The sequence below is a fragment of the Amblyomma mixtum genome, chromosome 1 (assembly GCF_055824585.1).
Source record: "Amblyomma mixtum isolate Tamu chromosome 1, ASM5582458v1, whole genome shotgun sequence".
NCBI lineage: Eukaryota > Metazoa > Arthropoda > Arachnida > Ixodida > Ixodidae > Amblyomma > Amblyomma mixtum.
Window position 1 is genome coordinate 311,218,641 of NC_143012.1, and position 17,839 is coordinate 311,236,479.

Below are 17,839 nucleotides of genomic sequence, written 5' to 3' on the forward strand. Positions count from 1 at the left end.
GCCATTTACTCACTGCAGTTGTACACTCAGACAGAAAGGAGCACAAAAGCAGTCCGCTGACTGCTTTCTTACTCCTATAAAGGCGTATTTGGTTTTAGATTGTACGTACTAAGGGGAGAGTGTGTGGTGTGACAAGTACGAACAGTATCTCCACAAAATTCTCTGTTGGTGCGTTGTTATTGTTTTTGTGTGGCGCGCGCTTAAGTTCTTTCCTTTTCCATTGTTTTCAGGAGGACCACGCCCAAATCGAAGCCGAAGTCAAGGACGATGTCAGTGCCGAAAACCGGCGAGATTCGCATTCCCTGTGAGTACACACCGCACACAATGCGCGCGTTTTTTGCACCTGCTTCACGTTGCTTCGACTTCCTTTTGGCATTACGTGGACGCAGCATTACAGGCAGACGTGGGTAGTATCTGGCGGGTGTTCGTATCCACCGTTAGTTAAGACTGGCGCGCCAAATTTCGCCGAAATGAAAATGAGTGAGCTACGCAGACATTGTGAAAAGTCGCGACAGTGCCAGGCGGAATGGTCGCGGCATTTTCCTTTTTCTCTATAGGTTGCTAATAGTCATGAACATAGGAAATTATGCAACGTGCGAGATGTTTTCAAGTATACATTCGACGAAAATCTTGTGCGTGCAAACAGAGATCGCCGAGCACCTTGTGGGTGTGAGCGATGGTCCATCTAGGTTAGGCTAGTTTCGCTAAATACTAATCTAGCAAAGTCTGCGGATGCTTGGAAACACATGATTAAATCCCTACCTTCGTTGTATCTAAAAGCTCTGCGAAACTTCTGGCAAGGAAAAAGAAATGTAAAAATTATTTTAATTTTTGCCTTCATGCATGGACGTTAAGTAGCAGCAAGTTCGCTTAAGAGTTGCGTACTCTTCGAGCTCAATCAGCGGGTACTGCCCTTTCGCTGCCTGCCTGCGAGGCTGGCCTCTCAAAGTTCGTTAAATTTGAATGGGAGCTTACATCTCAACGCTACAAAAGCAATGCGTGAATACCTGCAACTTAATCACAATCAACACACATCAAGAAAGCAACGTAGCATTGGGTTTCTTTGAAGCGAGGGTTCGTTTCCGCCGAATCGTCACAATCTTGAGTACCTGGCCCCTGGTGGCAAGGCACAGCTTAATCGAAGCCGCCGTTCAGGCATCGACGAACACGCGACGGAGTGTGCAAGTCATTCGGCATTTGCAAGTGTCGGAGGCAGTCTCGTAGAAGAGCTGCGCCCAGCTGTGTTCTTGCGAAAGAAGGTGGCGAGCGCATCATCCTCCTCCAAGTTTCGCGCTCGGAGTCGTTATCTAGTTGCTCGCAAAGCTCGTAGTCACGAAGTTCCTGCGGGATCCAGTCCTGAGACTAGTAGATCACCAACGCCGTGATGGGCCTCAACGGCTCGCTGCCCACTGGTGCGGCGGGAACTGTGTGCCTTCTGCACCCACCCAGCGGAGGTCGTTGTCACGTAGGCTTTGAGAATAATTAGTGTTTCGGGAAGGGGAGCTGTGCTCCCGCGAACTCTCCATCAGAGTGCTCGGGTGGTCCGCTAGCGGTCGTCAGCGACTGGCTCATTACGGACATCTCCGTTTCCCCCTCTCCCAGTCTATCTCTCTCTGTCTCTCTTTCCCCGAAGAGTGCTTCAGTGGCAGTGTTCATCCCATCGCAATTGGATCGCGGAGAGTAGTCGAGTGGATTAGAGCCACGCATGGTCAGGCGACGAGTCTTTACGAGAGCACTGCCTTGCTCTCGTTTGCGTCTCGGGTTTCGGCGCGTTTTGCGCCGATGAGCACTAAGTGTCCCCATCGCTTAATCCAACTCGTCCATTCAGGGCGCCCAGCGCGCTTTTGATCGCCGCGTTATAACCAGTGGTAACTAATCAAATCTTGCGGTTGCTTGTAATTATTCACCCGAGACCTCCCGTGGGAGGATTGCTATATGCGACCTTTAATGAAGAACATTAAGCCGTGTACATGAGTAGGGGGCTCACTCGCTGTTCGACTGGCGCGTACGTAAAAACGGATGAGTAGCGTTGAGAGTAGGTTTCAAGATGGGCAAGCAGTGCGATGTGTGGCATTCGGATATGAAGAAAAGAAGGGAAAAAGTGATTTCTGCGCGGACGTGACGCTGGTATGCTTGCGGGTGAAATGACCAGCATTAAAAGAAAAATACTCTCGAAGAATGTTAATCATTTACTGTCTGTAGTCAGTCTAAATCCACGCGTTGAGATCATAATTTCTCTATTTGGATCTTAACAAAAACAAGTGCGCCATGGAGTGTAGCTTAGGATATGCTCTTTAAAAGAAAGCGATAGAAAGAACGTTGCACTGTGCTTTTTCAGTACTGATAACGTTCTGATTTTTTTTCCCCATTTTTTCCCCCTCCATTGCTTTATTGAAGCGGCACTTTCGGAAGGATTCTTTCACAAATCTTCCAAATGGTTCTCATTGAAGCGGTTCTTCCACAAAGCACAAGAGTTGGTGTCAGAAGACACATTAGGTTTAGACGCATAATGTCGTTGACTGTCACTGTGGAGAAAAGAATTATACATTTTTATTTTTTTTAACGTAAAATGAAGCGGCGTTTTTCACTGACCTCAGCCCCGCGTTCTTCAAACGTTTTAAACGAGTCTTTGCGAGCTTAATTGCTTCCTTCTTTCATTCGTCAGATTTGCCGTATCTTGTTGCTCTGTGCTCATAAACGTTCGAGAAGACTGCGAGGGCTGGTATATATGTGGGCATTTAAGTCCAGCGACTCGCGTATGTGCAAACGCCTTGCTTTGTAGCATTTCTTAAACTGTTCGCAGTGGGTGCAGCAAAGAGCGTTTTTGTCTTCTCTGCTCAAAATAAAGAGTAACCGAGCCGCGCATGTTTTGTACGGTGCGTTAGATGTACTACTCATACAAGTTTTATCAGTTTTGTTACGTGCCGCGGTAGAGGTACCGCAGTCTTCCAGAGCAATATATGACACCCGAAACGCTGGTAGGTGGGATGTATATGCAGCGCCAAAGTGAAATTGTTTCGTAACTTAACGAGTTTAACCTACCTTTTCGTGCTCCAGTTCTCTCAACAATTATGCCTCTATATTTGAAACATGAGAGGCTAATACGTTACTTTGTAATACATTATGATACATTTTTCGTTTGTTTTTCATAACGGAATACCGCGGCATGCATGGCTAATACACCCCTTAAGAGCGATGTGTTTGTGGGGAGAACGTCAAATGAAGCAGCGTAACGACCCGTATACTCAAGTGACCTTGACGTGGCCTAATTTACTGCCTTCACACGTCAGAATTTCGGACCGCAAAAAGTTTGCACGATCGATGGCTATATTTTCTTGAATGACTTGTAGCCCTTCAGTGGCTAATTAAGATTGTCCTAACTTAGCTAACGTTGCTTCAATGAGAAGTGGATGTGCTTGAATTCAACCTCAGTGGAACTTTGTACGAGGTCATATGCCTGACCAGAAAACCTGCTTATACGACCGTATAGCATTCGACGGCAGTGTCAAGTAAAATGCGCAATCCTTTAAAACTCCAAACTTGTCTCAGCCGGTCGCATCGTTGAATCTATGACAGCATAGTTATACGCTGCTTTTTTTAACCACTATCTCTCTCTCTTTTATATTTGTTTACTCTATTTTCTCATGTGTCTGCAGTTCATATTTATTATAAGCGTTTATTGCGTCGGTTAGTGATCCTTTACTACACTTTGTTTACGCTACTAGTGTTCCACTGGATCGGATGTAGCTACAGTTCACTGTACCTTGCAGCGCGCAGATCAGAGTAGATACAGAACACTTAGTGCTGTATAGACACTTAGCGCTGTCATTTTTCCTTCTTATTTCCTACAACGTGACCGTGACCCGACTTCACTCGAAGTCGGACCATCACGAAGAGCTCTTTTTCATGCGCCTCTATGTTCTGGACTAAAATAAGGTTGTCCTCCTCCATCTCTTTAGAGTCTTGAATTGGTTCGGTATTATTAAATTGATACCTTCTATAAGCTTGGTCAAATGTTTAGGGGAATCCCCAAGGTGGAGTAGATTTGTAATAAGGGAGTAATTACTCATTGGCATCCACCCGAGCGCAGCCATACGGCTACAAAGGAAAGCTATACAGCTTTCTCAGAAACTTCGTAGTTAAAGAAAAATTCGTCCTGGTCCGGGGTTCGAACCCAGGACCACCTGGTTAGCTCAATTGGTAGAGCGACTGCTCCGGTGTAGCGGTGGTCCTGGGTTCGAACCCCGGACCAGGACGAATTTTTCTTTAACTACGAAGTTTCTGAGAAAGCTGTATAGCTTTCCTTTGTAGCCGTATGGCTGCGCTCGGGTGGATGCCAATGAGTAATTACTCCCTTATTACTTCTATAAGCTTGACACGTACTGCCGGATAAGTTGATTTGATGTTTTCTTAGCGCTTCTGTAAGCAAGCTTTAAGTGTCACCACCACCGCCAGCTGTTTTCACATGCGAAGTACGGTGACAAGGCAGTTTGTGCGCGGATCGGTGAGCCTTGGTTACACCGCTGTTCACTCCGAAACGATGATCAAGGAGTCCATCTCGGTCTTGACATCACAAGTTCCAAGTCAATGGCAGTTAAACAAAGAACATATTTCATTTTATATACATTTTCTCAGGAATGAATGCGGTTTTGGCGTTAAGCTAAAAACAATATTTTCAGAAGTCATGGAATCTATTTTTTTTTTTTTTTAGAACCAAATAGAATGGCGTTATGCTCAGTGTCCGTTTAACTTAGGTTGTACTCGCAGTAAACACTTCGAGCTTCTGATAAGTACTACGCGGTGGAACTCTCGTATATTTTCGAAAAAAAAAAGAAATGAAAGACTGACGTAGCTTCTTCATAAAATGGTGATTTTGTCTAAAATTTCTTAATATTTGTGTATAGTAATATTGTATTATACGCATTGTACTCGATGTCAGTGCACGTTAAAGAATCTCAGGTGGACGAAATTATTCGGAGCCCTCCACTACGGCGACTCTTATAGCATGGGTCGCGTTGAGACGTTAAACTTTATGAAACCACATATTCTCACTTTTTTTTAGGTATTCAGCGATGTCATTTTAACTTTTTAGGTATTCAGCGATGTCATTTTAACAACACATACTGGAATTAAAATCAAAAATAAGTAGACAGCACAACATTTTCAACGGCATCATCACGGCAGCTAAATGCAGTGCAAAATGTATAGAATAGCGCAGCGAATCTCTACGAATCCTAATGTGTATAACGGAGCGGCCTACTCGTTAACGTTGCTTCTGTTAAATGGAGAAATCGCGTAGACTGAAGTATAGCTTTCAGGCCTTCGGCACTTCAACTCCCGCTCACTCAAATACATATAAAACAAAATAAAGGGAATCGGTGAATTATCTTCTCTGTCGCGCGTTTTCTTCCAGTCGCCCTTCCTTTCGGAGGTCGTAGAAGGAACCTCTCAAAGCCTCTTGTGCGACCATTTCGTCTGCCTGTCTTAAATAAGGGGGTACCGTCGTCAACTTTTTCTGTGCGCCTCGTTCCCCTGACATGCGGTCTTGTTTTGCCAGGACCAGTATTGCGCAGACCTCATATCTCATTTCTTCCGCTCCCGCTAGGCCAGAATGTTTGGCTCCCTTTTGTGAAACACCCCTAGTTGGCTCATAGTGACAGGCGCGGGTTACATCTTGCGGATATAACCCGCGCGGACTGTGCAACAACGCCACCCTTGTGTCTTCTGAAACGTAAGCCGGAAGCTTATGTCAACTTCAGCACTTTCTTGACACAGAAAGAAAATTCGAGGAGCGCTCGAAAGAGGACAGATTCCTTCCCTTTCCATCGGTTTGTTTCACTCTGGTTCTCTTCTCTGTCTCTTGCGCACCACCGCCGCCGTAGTGCGCGCTAGACGCGGTCCTCCATACAGCCCATACGAGCAGCCGTTGCAGCGAGCAAGACGCGTGATAGCTTTAATGGCTCCGCACACAGCGCGTTGCTCAATTTGGATCACCTTTTTCTTCAGATTCCCGGGGCGTTCTTTGCGAAATCTGCGTCGCCTCTCAGGTTTATTTTTCTCTCAGTTTAAGCCCCCCATCGCTGGACGTAGTTGTCCTCGCCGTTTCACGGCTTTACTCGCAGATAATGTATGGCGATGTCTGGCCTGCCTCGTCGCCATCTCCCCTTGTTCCGCCCACATTCCCTCTCTCTTATTTTCTCCTTTCAGCACCATCTCGTTCCTGTTGAAGCCGCGTCTCGAAAGGAAGCTCTGAAAGCGCTTAGCGCAGCAAAATTGAGCTTTCGACGCGATGTGCTTTGCGCACTGTTGGAGGCAGGGCCAAGGAAAAAGGGAAAAAACAAGGCAGAAAAAACGATTCGTGAACAATGCGAGGGGGGGGGGGGGGGGGGGGGGGTTAAAGCGTGGGTGGGGTGTGTTTCGTGCTTAAAGCAAGGGCGAGCTAGTGAGTGGAAGGTGGAAAGTGAAAAAAAAAAAGCGTTGCGCAAGGCCGAGGGCGCAAAATGGCGCGAATGGAGAAGCTAAAGCAAAATGGCAGAGGTGACGCAGCAGCAACTGCGCAGAACAGGATGGCGCGAGCCAAAGAGGAAAGCTTTCGAACTAAACCAAGAAGTGGGGAAAGAGAGAGGAAAAAAGCTATATCTGTGAGATTCGGGGATGAGAAAGCGCTTTCGAGCGTGGGCTCGCTGCGCGAGACGTGGTGTGGAGTGAGCCCCGGGATTTACACGCCAGTATGACCCACTCTGACGGGTTTACGCCTCGCGGCTGAGGCGTCCCCCCCGCACTCCCGCGGTCCCCCCTCCTCGTCCGTCCGTATACTTACATACACGACACGCCTGGGCTGACGTCGGGCCAGAGAGAGAGAGCCGCGTTGCTGGCGTCTGCTGTCGGCCGGCACGCGAGAGACGAGTGCTTCGCTGGGTGGCGTCTTCAGCCGCTTGTCTCTGCAACGAAAGGGAGAGGGAGAGGCCGTTAGTCGTCGTATACGATGGTGCGAAAAAAACGTGCTGGGAAAACGGATGAGAAAGACCCGTGAATACAGTAAAGCCGGGGCCGGGGCTATATAACGATTCCATTACAATTCTATTCCTTTTTTGGCATTTCGTGAATGGCTGAGGCTCCGCCAGCACACGATATTATCGCCAGGATAAGCCGGTCAGTCAGAGAGCTGAGTGATAGCAGTAGGTCAGAATCGAATTTAAATAACTGCTAATTATACCGGTCTACGCTGCGATGTGTGATCTTCTGTAGCTATTTAGTTGATCTCCAAGTAGCAGGGTCCGCTTCCTAATTGGATTTCAGCCGAGTATTCGCTTCTTAATTAAATCTCATCCGGTCTCCAGAACGCTTCAGCCTCGCCGCTCTTAGCAGAAAGGGCAGAATGATGACGTGATTTCCTAGTAGTCACTGTAAGTTGATTTGTGTTGAAGATACAACGGAGCTGTATCGAAGCACTAACCCGACGGTTGCTAAATAGTTTACTACTACATGTAGTTTTCTTTGTGGAAATCCCAAGACAACGAGTGCTTTTATTTCTGATTTCACCTCCGCTTATAGTCAGAACTTTCCTGAGCGTTTAGCGTTTTCGTCGCCAAACTGAAACATTGTCGTCTCCCATTTTGGTCATGGGACGTTCACGAAAGCAAGAACCGACCGTCGTTTCCTAACCGTATGGGTTTTGTCGTACTTTTCTTTTTAAGCTTTGCCAAAAAACACTGCACAACTAGCACACCTCGAAGGCGACAGCAACCAGCGTATACTGGCTCACATTAGCGCGGTGCGCAAGCGCGAGGCCCTGAAGACTCAGGCCGCCGAGAATCCTCCGGGGAAATTAAACTTTACGAAGCGCCCTGACGCTTAATTTTGTAAGCTTCGTACCGGCGTTGCATCCGACGCTTTTCAACTAAGTTGGTGCAAACTTCCCGAGGCCAAAGACAAAGATAAGAGTTATTCTTTTTGCAGTTTTGTAGGAGCGCCACGTGTCTGAACTCTGAACAACACACTGTAGAAAGTGTTTAGAAAAGCGAGCGAATAAAACAGCGCTGCAGGATAAAAAGCAAGGTTGTTTGAGCCTTAGGACAGGTAGCCTTTCTACCGCGCAGTTAGGAACTCGCCCCATCGCAATTCTGATTCCTCCAGGCTGTGCTCTTCTCTTTCCACGTCTTCGCTGGCTCGCTTGCGTTAGTTATCTGTAGGCTTGCGAGAGCGGTCGCGCATGAGCTTTTTCCGTCGCCGCGTCTTGGAGCCTTTGCCCTCTCCCTCTTTCATTCCTATTTCTGCCTCTCGCTCACTGAAAAAGTTCGCTGCTCCGTATACACTAAAGGGAGCAGATATATATCCCCCCTTTGCGCAGTCCCGTTCACTGCTCTTGTTGACGAGGCGGGAGGGAATCCGTTTTGCCTCGGTGGCATAACACAGGAAGCTTACTTCGCCCTGTATTTGGCCTCGGGGAAGCTTTGTTTGCCTAATGAGCGAGGACGCTCGCGTCGCGGTAGAGCCTACGCGAACGCATGCGCTCTCAGCGTCTTTGAAAACCGGTGCATAACGAGCTCCCCCTCCCTCGCCCCCACCTCTTCCTTCATTTCGAATTTCAGTAATTTCCTACTAGTGCAGAACCCTGACGAGCAAGCAAGCTATAGGGCGAGCCAGCAGCCGACTCAGAACCGCTAGTCATTCATTCTATGCCTTCGGGCGCAACCCGCTTTCGACTGGCAAAGCTGCTGGGCGAACTGTTCTGCCCTGGGAACAGAACTAAAATTTAGAGTGAGATAGATGCAGAGAAAGAGGGGAGAGGAGGAGTGGCAAAAGGGAACAACTTTTAAAGCCCACGCAGTGTTCCGCATCGCTTTCATTTGCTGCTCCTCTTATTCCTGGGAGCGTCGGGCGGGCGGGCAGGCATGCATGCGCATCGCAAACACGTGTGCGCGATCACACGCCCTGATTTGGAAACAAAAGGTTGCGCTCCTGCGGGGTTCTGCGTGGGAAAAGTTTTCAGTTCTCTCTGTTTGGCGCATGGAAACTTTTTTTTCCCTTCTCATTCCCCTTTGTTCCCGCCCTAAGGTTCATAACTGGCGCAACAATCGCAGTGTGCTCACTGCGTACATTTACAACAGAGAGAGAGTCCGTCGGCGCGTGTCTGTGAACGCTGATCTGGTATTTCGCACAACTCGGTTGCGCGAGCTGTGAGCTGGATGCCCTGTGGTGTTGTTTTGAACTTCTCCCGCTGTAAGCAAGAATTTGCGCAGTGCTCCATATTTGTTTATTCTCCTATAAAAATCCAAATAAACAAACAGAATGAATGAATGAATGAATGAATGAATGAATGAATGAATGAATGAATGAATGAATGAATGAATGAATGAATGAATGAATGAATGAATGAATGAATGAATGAATGAATGAATGAATGAATGAATGAATGAATTTGTGCTACTAAAATGAACGATAGCGGGCGAAAAAAGCACTTCAATGTGACCGCTTAACTGTCGGGCCTGCATGCAAACGCCTGTACAAATCGATATACTGGTAGGCTATGCTTACTGGTGAACAGCGCAAAAAGGCGGGACAACGACAAGACAAGCGCTGTTTACACATATTAGAGCCCAGTGTACTATAAATCACATTTAGTAAAGCTGAGATCTTGGCGAGTTGGTATGCATTCATACTGGTGAACAGCGCAAAAAGGCGGGACAATGACAAGACAGCGCTTGTCTTGTCGTTGTCCCGCCTTTTGCGCTGTTCACCAGTATGAATGCATACCAACTCGCCAAGATCTCAGCTTTACTAAATGTGATTTATAGTACACTGGGCTCTAATATGTGTAAACAGCGCTTGTCTTGTCGTTGTCCCGCCTTTTGCGCTGTTCACCAGTATGAATGCATACCAACTCGCCCAGATATCAGCTTTGGTAGGCTATGCTTTTAAAAGGGTTAAAATACTCTCTTCAAGACAAGCAAGCAGTGTACACCTCTGTGCGTCTGCGCTATACCAAGGTGTGTGAAGTCATCGCCAGTCATGCTCTCGCTATTCGTGTTTGTTTTATATATAAGGCTATTCCAGGCACCTTGTGACCTGGTGTTATGCGGGAAAAAAAGTACTGCATCAAGTACTCGTCGAATCGATTCGCACTGGAATCGAATGCGAACGTAGCAGACGTGCAGAGCGCCCTGTCAGTATTCCGCAGGTTTGTGCTCTTGTATTCTGCACTCAGCTATAAACAAGAGGGGAGTAACTTCATACTGCTGCCTGTCTTCAAAAAGATCAGTACTTTCGGCGCCGCGTCCGACTGAATTCAGGCTGCATACACTTGTTTGTCTTCTAGACTCGGAAACGAGTGCGTCTTTCGCTGGAAGCGTTCGCGAAGCGATCCCACCCCGCGCTGTGCAGGCGCCTGCGCTTTCGGGGATCTGCGATCTCTGCGAAATGCTGAGCACATCAGCTCAAGCCGCTGTGAAAAGCAGAGGCCGAATCAAATAAGGGTAAACACGTGGACCTGCAAGCTCCGGTGTTCTTCTGCATGAGCAGCGAGTTCCTTTTCACTGAACTTCTGTCGCTGTATATTTCTGTAAATAACGCGCCACGTGTGCGCGTTCGGGCGTGCGTGTGCACTTCGCTGACTTTTGATCCCTCCGAACTGAGGTAACAAGCTCAGCTTGTCGCTAGGCTCGCGCGTTGGGCTCCCCGTGAGAGCGCTTCACCTCACTCTTTTTGCGGACGTGGTGGGTTGCTAGGGGTTACGCGATCACCCGGAATAGCTGGAGTGGACGGACGGAAGAAAAAATTGACAGGGTCGCCTAAATACACTATATGTCGGCGTTGCGATAGCATTGGAAGCCGTTTATATTACCCGAAATGACGTCACGTCCGGTCTAGAGACGTAACTTCCGGTGTGGTGAAATTATCCCCCCCCCCCCCCCCCCCCCCCCCCCCAGCGAGTGGGCAAATTTTACGATTGGCGACACAATTTTTTTCCCCGACTAGGCTTTTGATGCCTTACGGCTATCGCATTAAAATATCCGAAATTATTAAATATTGACAAATCACATTTTTCCCGGGATAAGCTTCCACAATTGTCTTGTACTTTGCGCCTTGCAAGTCTCCGGTCTGAGAAGAAATTAGTTACGCTGTATGTATGAATAATGTTGAGGCTCACAACTGACGCGCAGGATATGCGAACAGTGAACAGATAGCGCTGTGTCCAGGTCGCTTTATCATCAATGAAATACGTTCCATCTTTGTGAGTTATTGACGAGCCTATCGATCTGCACTTGCGGCAACTATTTGCCCGTGCCTCCAGTGGGACCGTATGTTTAAATCATCTGCGGCTTGACGTTGGCCCAGGTGAAGCAGAAGCGGCTTCAGACACCATTCTGAGGTTAACCGCGCAGAAGCCAGACGCGAGGAAGACCGGGGAAGTGCACACTGCGAGCCCTGTGCGAACTTCTCTGCACAACTCGGCTGCACGCGCATCGCTGGTTGTGTGCACTCCTCCCGTCTGGTTTCGGTCGAGTTAACCTCAAGTTGCTGAGCCAACAAGGCCAAACGGCTGCTCTGCCAGACATCAAACTTCATTTCCTCGTGTGTCTAACTGCCTCCTCAGAGAGAAGACGTGGAGTGCGTGGACTGATCTTCGTAATCTTTTTGATAAATGTGCGTGTGCAGATGAGAGTAGGACTGGGTAGATGTGTGTGTGTGTGTGTGTGTGTGTGTGTGTGTGTGTGTGTGTGTGTGTGTGTGTGTGTGTGTGTGTGTGTGTGTGTGTGTGTGTGTGTGTGTGTGTGTGAGAGAGAGAGAGAGAGAGAGCGAGCGAGCGAGCGGAGTAGTATAACCGTCACCAGTCGTTCGTGCAGCAGAGCTTTCAGGTATCAGTAACTAGGCGAGACCCCACGTCTGTGGTCATTTGCGACAAACCGTGTCGTGACAGTCCACCCAAGTGGCGGCCGACCTTGGCTGAGACCTTGACCGACCGGCGGGCCGCCAAGGCGCGCCCACCGGTGGGAGGGGCTGCGGTGGTCACGACGACGTCCCGAGGGTGTGGTCGTTTCCACCGCTGCCGTAGTGCATTGTGGGCCCTTCGCTGGCCGCCGGTGTCGCCTTGCGCCGGGGCGTGGACGGCCCAGATTTGCTCTGCCCCGTTTTGCGACGTCGGACTCCGAAATAGATGATGGCCGCGGCTGCCTCTACGCGCCCTATTGATTGGTGGCGTGCTCTGCCGGCGGAAAGGTCACCCCACTTGGTTCGCATTCCACCTGCATTGATGGTTCTTTACGTTCCAGGTTTTTTTTTTTATCTTTTCCTTTCTCTCTATGCATTCCCTATCTCGAACTGCGCCCCTTTTCTTCGTGGCGCTCTGCATACGTTGCCGTTGCTTAGGTGATCTGATAAGTATGGCTCTTCAGGCATTCTATAGTAGGATAGGACTTAAAGAAGCAGCAGTTGATAACAATGTGAGTGTGCCGCGTCCTCCGTTAGCCAACCACAAGAGTAAATGAAGTCAGCTTTTTAATGTTTGAATTTATTAAACGACCCAGATATCAAAGTTCTATAGGTTATAAATTCTTTTTCTTGTGATCAGCTTCTTGTTATGGGAAGAAAAGTTTCAACAACAGACTACTTTATTGCCGTGAAGTAATTTTGTTCCGGCGGTCCTTAATGTGGGCGTAGCTTCACTACAGACTTAGACTTAAGTTGTGTCCGACTAGTATAGCAGAGCATTTCCTCTCAGACTTCATTCTGGTTAAACCGAACGCAAGTAAAGCGAAGCGGCCATATCGGATGCAGATTGCAAGGCGCGAGAGGCTTTTTAGAACAGCCCCCACAATAAGTTCACACTGGTTATTGTGTGAGGATTAATCGACGACAGCATGAGAGGGCATTAAACATGTATTAGCCGCCACATCACGGAAATTGCTAGACGCCTTGGTGGGGGGGGGGGGGGGGGGGGGGGGGGGGTCCTTTCAGGCACTTGCCACTTCGTTATTGTGTTGTATGCGTCTGTAGAAATCAACCATCTGGGTCCCCGAATCGCATGTCGTACTTTCATCAATACAGAGCCTATAGTAGCGATTGTTTCTAGACTGCCAGGACGATCAACACCTTCCACGCTTTTTCTGTCGCACAAGCGTAGCTTGAACCGTTCGGAGACGTAGAAAAGTGCCATGCATTCCTTGACGTGCTACTATTGTTATTAAAGGCACGGTAGAACGTGCAAAAAGAACACAGACAGAAAAGAGAAAACGAAGCATCAACTTAGAAGAGGTCTTCCGAAGCAACGACGCTCCAACTTACTTGAAATGAGAAAAGAATATTAACAGCAGGGAAATGCAAGCCACTGTCAAGAACCGTTCGCGTTAAAAGTTCTTGCATCCATTTGTGGCCCTCATGCCGACATGATTCCATATACAAGAAACCCTCGTCAAATCAAAGGCTTACAAAGCTTTATTATAATGCAGAGCTAGGAGCGTTAACCCTCAGTGAATAATTCAGAATACTTACCTGCAGATTTTAATCTTTCGCGATCTCCTTGTTTTCGACCATGAGCAGGCTGGCTTAAGTATTGGAATGCAGTCTGGTTTTTCTTTTTTTGCCTGTACAAGCTCCCCGCAGGACCTTACATCTGGTAACAAAAGGACGGGAGCAGAGCAGACCCTACGCTGCTCTTCACTGCCTATCTTTTGTTGTTGTTTTTTTATTGCTTGCTAAGCGAAGAGTGACTGCTGAGTAATATTACCACATCGTGAATACGTCGTTTAGTAAAATGTAAAAAAAAAAAGTTTTTTAAGTACTAGTAAAAAGCAAACTAAAAGCGCGTCGTTTTTGCACTGCATTCTCGGTTGCCTTGAGGCTACTCCTACTTCTTTCTGAACGTGCCCAACTCATCTCGTGTCTACAGCAGGTGTCTCCGCTGCTGCGTTCGTGATTAAATGTGCCTTTTATGTTTTGTCGACTGCATCACCTGCTAGCTTGAGACAGAGGATGCCCAGATCCGAATCCCTGAGCGCAGGACTTGTCGTCGTGATTTCGGTGTTGCCACTTCGTTGAACTCGGGGTAGTCAACTTCTCTAGCGACAGTGTGAGGTGGCGCGAACTGTCTACTGAGTTGAAGGGCGCACACTTATCACCTGTGCAGGAACCCGACGGGGAATCTCAGCCACACATCTTTTCTTTTTTGTCCGCTATTTTCTGTCAAGAAAGCAATAAAGAAATAACTAGTAAACCCTATTGTTTTTTGTTTTTTGTTTTTGCGGCCCTTGTTTTTCTGCTTGCACAGAGCTGGGAATTTCTCCCAAAAGATGCGCACTGCCGTGTTTATCGTCCGTTGTTTCTCTAAATACCGGGTTCTGCAACGGTTGGGCTTGTGCTGATAGCGTGAAACTTTGCTGAAGTTACTGAGGACTTCTGCCGCCTTCTTGCTGGCGCTGTTTCGCTCAAGCAATGCTCCCTGCCGACTTTGTTGCTTTCTGTCTGCTTGCTGTCACCCTCCTCTTTTTTCTTCCTTTTTTTCTTCCCTTCTTTAGTATTCTTTCCTTTTCTCCACTACCCCCTTACGTGTCTCGAAGATTTACTGAGATGTTACGCAAACTTGAGGCATAATGTAGTAGGTGATAAAGGGGGGTATCGGTCGCTACCAACACAAATTTTTCTTTGGTTCCTTACTTTCTTAGTGTATTTAATCATTACTTTTTTAGTGTCTGTAAATTAGATCCCACCCCGTCAACGAGCGCGTTGTGGCAAGTACGGGCCAAACTTAGACTTCAGTGTGCGAGGCGTTTTTGGGTTGTTAGACGGTATAAGCAGTGACGGACCGGTAAAAGCAATGGCTTAGTTAAAGGGAAACTGCATAGGTTTTAGAAATCAATGAGCTGAAGAGGGTCTAATATGTGAAACTTGGAGGTAAAGCATGCGAAGTCTTTTTGGGCTAGCCCTTAAAATAGTGAAGTAATCGCCGATTAAAACCCGGACGCCCTTCAAGTTTCTCCACAGCGCACAACGCCAAGTGGGGGGTGCATGATGACGTCATCGAAGGGATCGGTACATTTCCAACGCACAAACGCCTGCCTTGAAGGAAAAAAAACCAACGCCATCGAAGGCGGACCCTGCCGAAAGTTGTTTGGCAGCGTCTAACGAGTCAGGGCAGAGTGAAGCTGACGACAGCGGTAATTTGAAATCATACCTTCCCTGACGTCACTCTGAGTTTTTCTGCACTTCTCCGGTGCATTGAGGAGAAGCGCAAAATTCAATCGTCGATTACGTCACTATTTTAAACGCTAGTGCAAAAACACTTGGCATGCTTTACGTACAGCCTATATAGATTTCAATCCTTGAATATCGCGAATCCTCAAAAAAGTGCTGCAGTTGCCCTTTAAAGACTCATTTCCCAAAAATTTTACCTCTTAAAAAGCCGAGCACCAGGACGAGGGAAAACGTGTGTCACCTGAGAAACTGGTGGATACAGGGCAGAAATGGGGATCGAACTTGCTTCCCGCATGCGAAGCCTACAGGTGCCCTGGCGCCATTGCCTGAATTTCGCGCATCTGCTCAAATAATCGGCTGTCGCTCATACGTGGTCGCATGCATTTCCGTACACGCTTTTTCGGACACATGGGCGTAAGCGCAGACGTAGGCCAGACGCAGGGTAGACCTACAGGGCAGACGCAGCCGCGCGAGGCCGAAGTACCACTCTTCCTACATGCGTCCTAACTGAATAAACACGATAATTCTGGCTTTTTTCATAACCTCACGACAGCCTATGCACACGTACAGATTGTCCTTTATACGCCGGGAGGAAAAATAACGGCAGAGGAAGAAACGGCAGTGCAGCTAAAGATGTCAAGGGCACACGAAAAAAGAAAAGCAACAAAAAAAGCGTGCTGCCTTTGCGGCCGAGCGCGTCGGCCTTATAGTAGTCCGAGCCGGCAGCGTATAAAAATGGTCCGCGAAACAATCGACCGCCGCCGGTGAGGCTATATATAAGTGCTGCCCGATAAACCTTTAACGTCTACACGCGCCGGAGTTGGATGGCGGCTGCAGGCGTGAGTGAAAGGACAAGCACAGGGCGGGCTGGTGGGAGAGAGAACGAGAGAGACGAGAACATCTAATGGGTAAGGGCGCAGTTTCCATGACCAGAAGGGAAATGGAGGAAGTAAAGAATGGGAAAGGAAGGGTGCTCGCGCTTGTCACGCGGCAGCAGCTGACGGGAGGGAATCCGCTCTAAACGAAGACGGAAAGCGGCAAGACGGTGCGAACGAGCTGTGCCGGCCAAAGAGCCCTCCCCGCACCATTGCCGTCACCGCAACCGTGGCGACGCCGGCGGCGGGAAGCCGGCAGAAAGAGGGAAACGAGGGGAGGAATTCCAGGGAAAAGCCATCCCGAAGAGCAAGGCCAGCGGGCGAGATGCTCTAAGCTTGCGCAGAGTGGCCGGATTACGCGTGCCGAAAGAGAGGGGAAGAAAAGGAGAGGGAGGGGAGAACTAGGGACGCGACGATGACGCTCGAGGCCGCGCGCTAGAGCACTGGGCGTCGTTCTACGCGCCCGACGCCGGGCCGCTGGCCCACACCCTCCGCCCACCTGCTCGCCGATGTGTGCGCTGGTCGTCGCCGCCGCTCCCGAGGCGGTCATTTATCTTGATGTGCGCGGCTGGCATCGCGTTGCCGATTCCTTTCCGATCCGGGAAAGACGACCCCCCCCCCCCCCCCCTCCCTTCATGGCCACGGCCTTCCCAGAGCTCCTACTGGGGCTTCGCTTTTTCAAGCTGCCTTCTTCGTCCTCGGTGGCACGCTGGGCTTCTTGCTCGGGGCAACACCATAGTGGCTTCGTATTTCTCTCTCTTTTTTTTTCTCGCTTTTTTTTTTCTTTCCGTGCGGTGTGTTGCTTTAAGAGCGAACAGGCGCTCAATGTCGCCGACCGAGCGCCATATAACGACAGCGGTTTCTAGATGGCTTCCAAGAACGGGCAGCGCAAGAATAAAAGTGGGGCAAGAACAGGGAAGAAAATGACTTTCTCTTGGCTCCGCCCTTCCGTTGTCGCTGTGGTGCCCGAAAGCCAAGAAAAGAAGGAAGGTATGAAAATAAAAGGTGCTTACCCAGAGGCTCTGGGGGGGGGGGGGGGGGGGGGGGGGGGATGCTGAAGATAATAACAACAGAAACGTGAACCGCTAGCTCCGAATAGTAGGATGCCAGCCTGAAGGTATACTCGCATACTACTGCGCCTTTACTCTCCTGTTCTTTGTCGTTTATGTTTAGCATCTTCTCGAAGCGCACCATGCTCGCCAGGGGTCCGGGCCACGAGCGCGAGCCGCGGGTTCCGCCAACGAGGAGGATTTCGAGAAATGCTAAGAAATGACTTTCTCGCGGCCCGCGAATGGTCTTGTTGCCGTTGTCTTTCGCCTCGCGCCATCGCCGCCGTGCTCGCTTTGCCCGGCGTCTACCGTAGGTGCTCCCGCTCACGTACACAGATATAGTACTTTCGGCGTCGAGCCGCTCCGTTTGTGCTGTACTTTCGCTCCGCGATGCTGTCGACGCGTTGGAAACCCTCCTAATGCCGCTTTTTTTCGTTTTTCCTCAGTCCATCCGCATCATTCCTTTTGCTATTGGGACTCCTTTCTTTTTTCCTTTAACTCTTGTCGCGTTCGCTCCTCGTACTTTGTGTTCTTGCGGGGCCATTTCCAGGACTGGCTGGCACGGACAGACGCAGGCAGTGGCCCCGGCATAGGCTTCTATCCGCCAGCAGTGAGCCTGTAGCGCTAGATGGCGCGCAAGATTGGCTCGGAGGTCCTTTTTCGGCGAAAAGCGGTCATTTTTTGTCCATCTCGTTGGAATTGCGGTCTGTCCTTTCGCTTGTGTGC

At 48.9% G+C, this 17,839-nt stretch overlaps 2 protein-coding genes across 5 annotated transcripts in view; one reads left to right on the forward strand and one right to left on the reverse strand.

Annotated features, from left to right (window-relative positions):
- Shrm (shroom) overlaps positions 1–17,839 on the forward strand; it is a 444,260-nt gene that overhangs the window by 348,892 nt on the left and 77,529 nt on the right. For both annotated transcript variants that reach the window (XM_089566904.1, XM_089566905.1), the window contains one exon: positions 231–304. In XM_089566904.1, coding sequence (XP_089423030.1) covers positions 231–304 — 74 coding nt within the window. The remainder of the gene's footprint in view (positions 1–230; positions 305–17,839) is intronic.
- Positions 1–17,839, reverse strand: part of LOC149372430 (uncharacterized) — a 276,300-nt gene that overhangs the window by 162,504 nt on the left and 95,957 nt on the right. For all 3 annotated transcript variants that reach the window (XR_016286998.1, XR_016286997.1, XM_089566906.1), the window contains exon 2: positions 6,821–6,941. Coding sequence is in view for 1 of the 3 variants with exons in the window: in XM_089566906.1 (XP_089423032.1) it covers positions 6,821–6,941 (121 nt within the window). In the remaining 2 variants the exon portion in view is untranslated. The remainder of the gene's footprint in view (positions 1–6,820; positions 6,942–17,839) is intronic.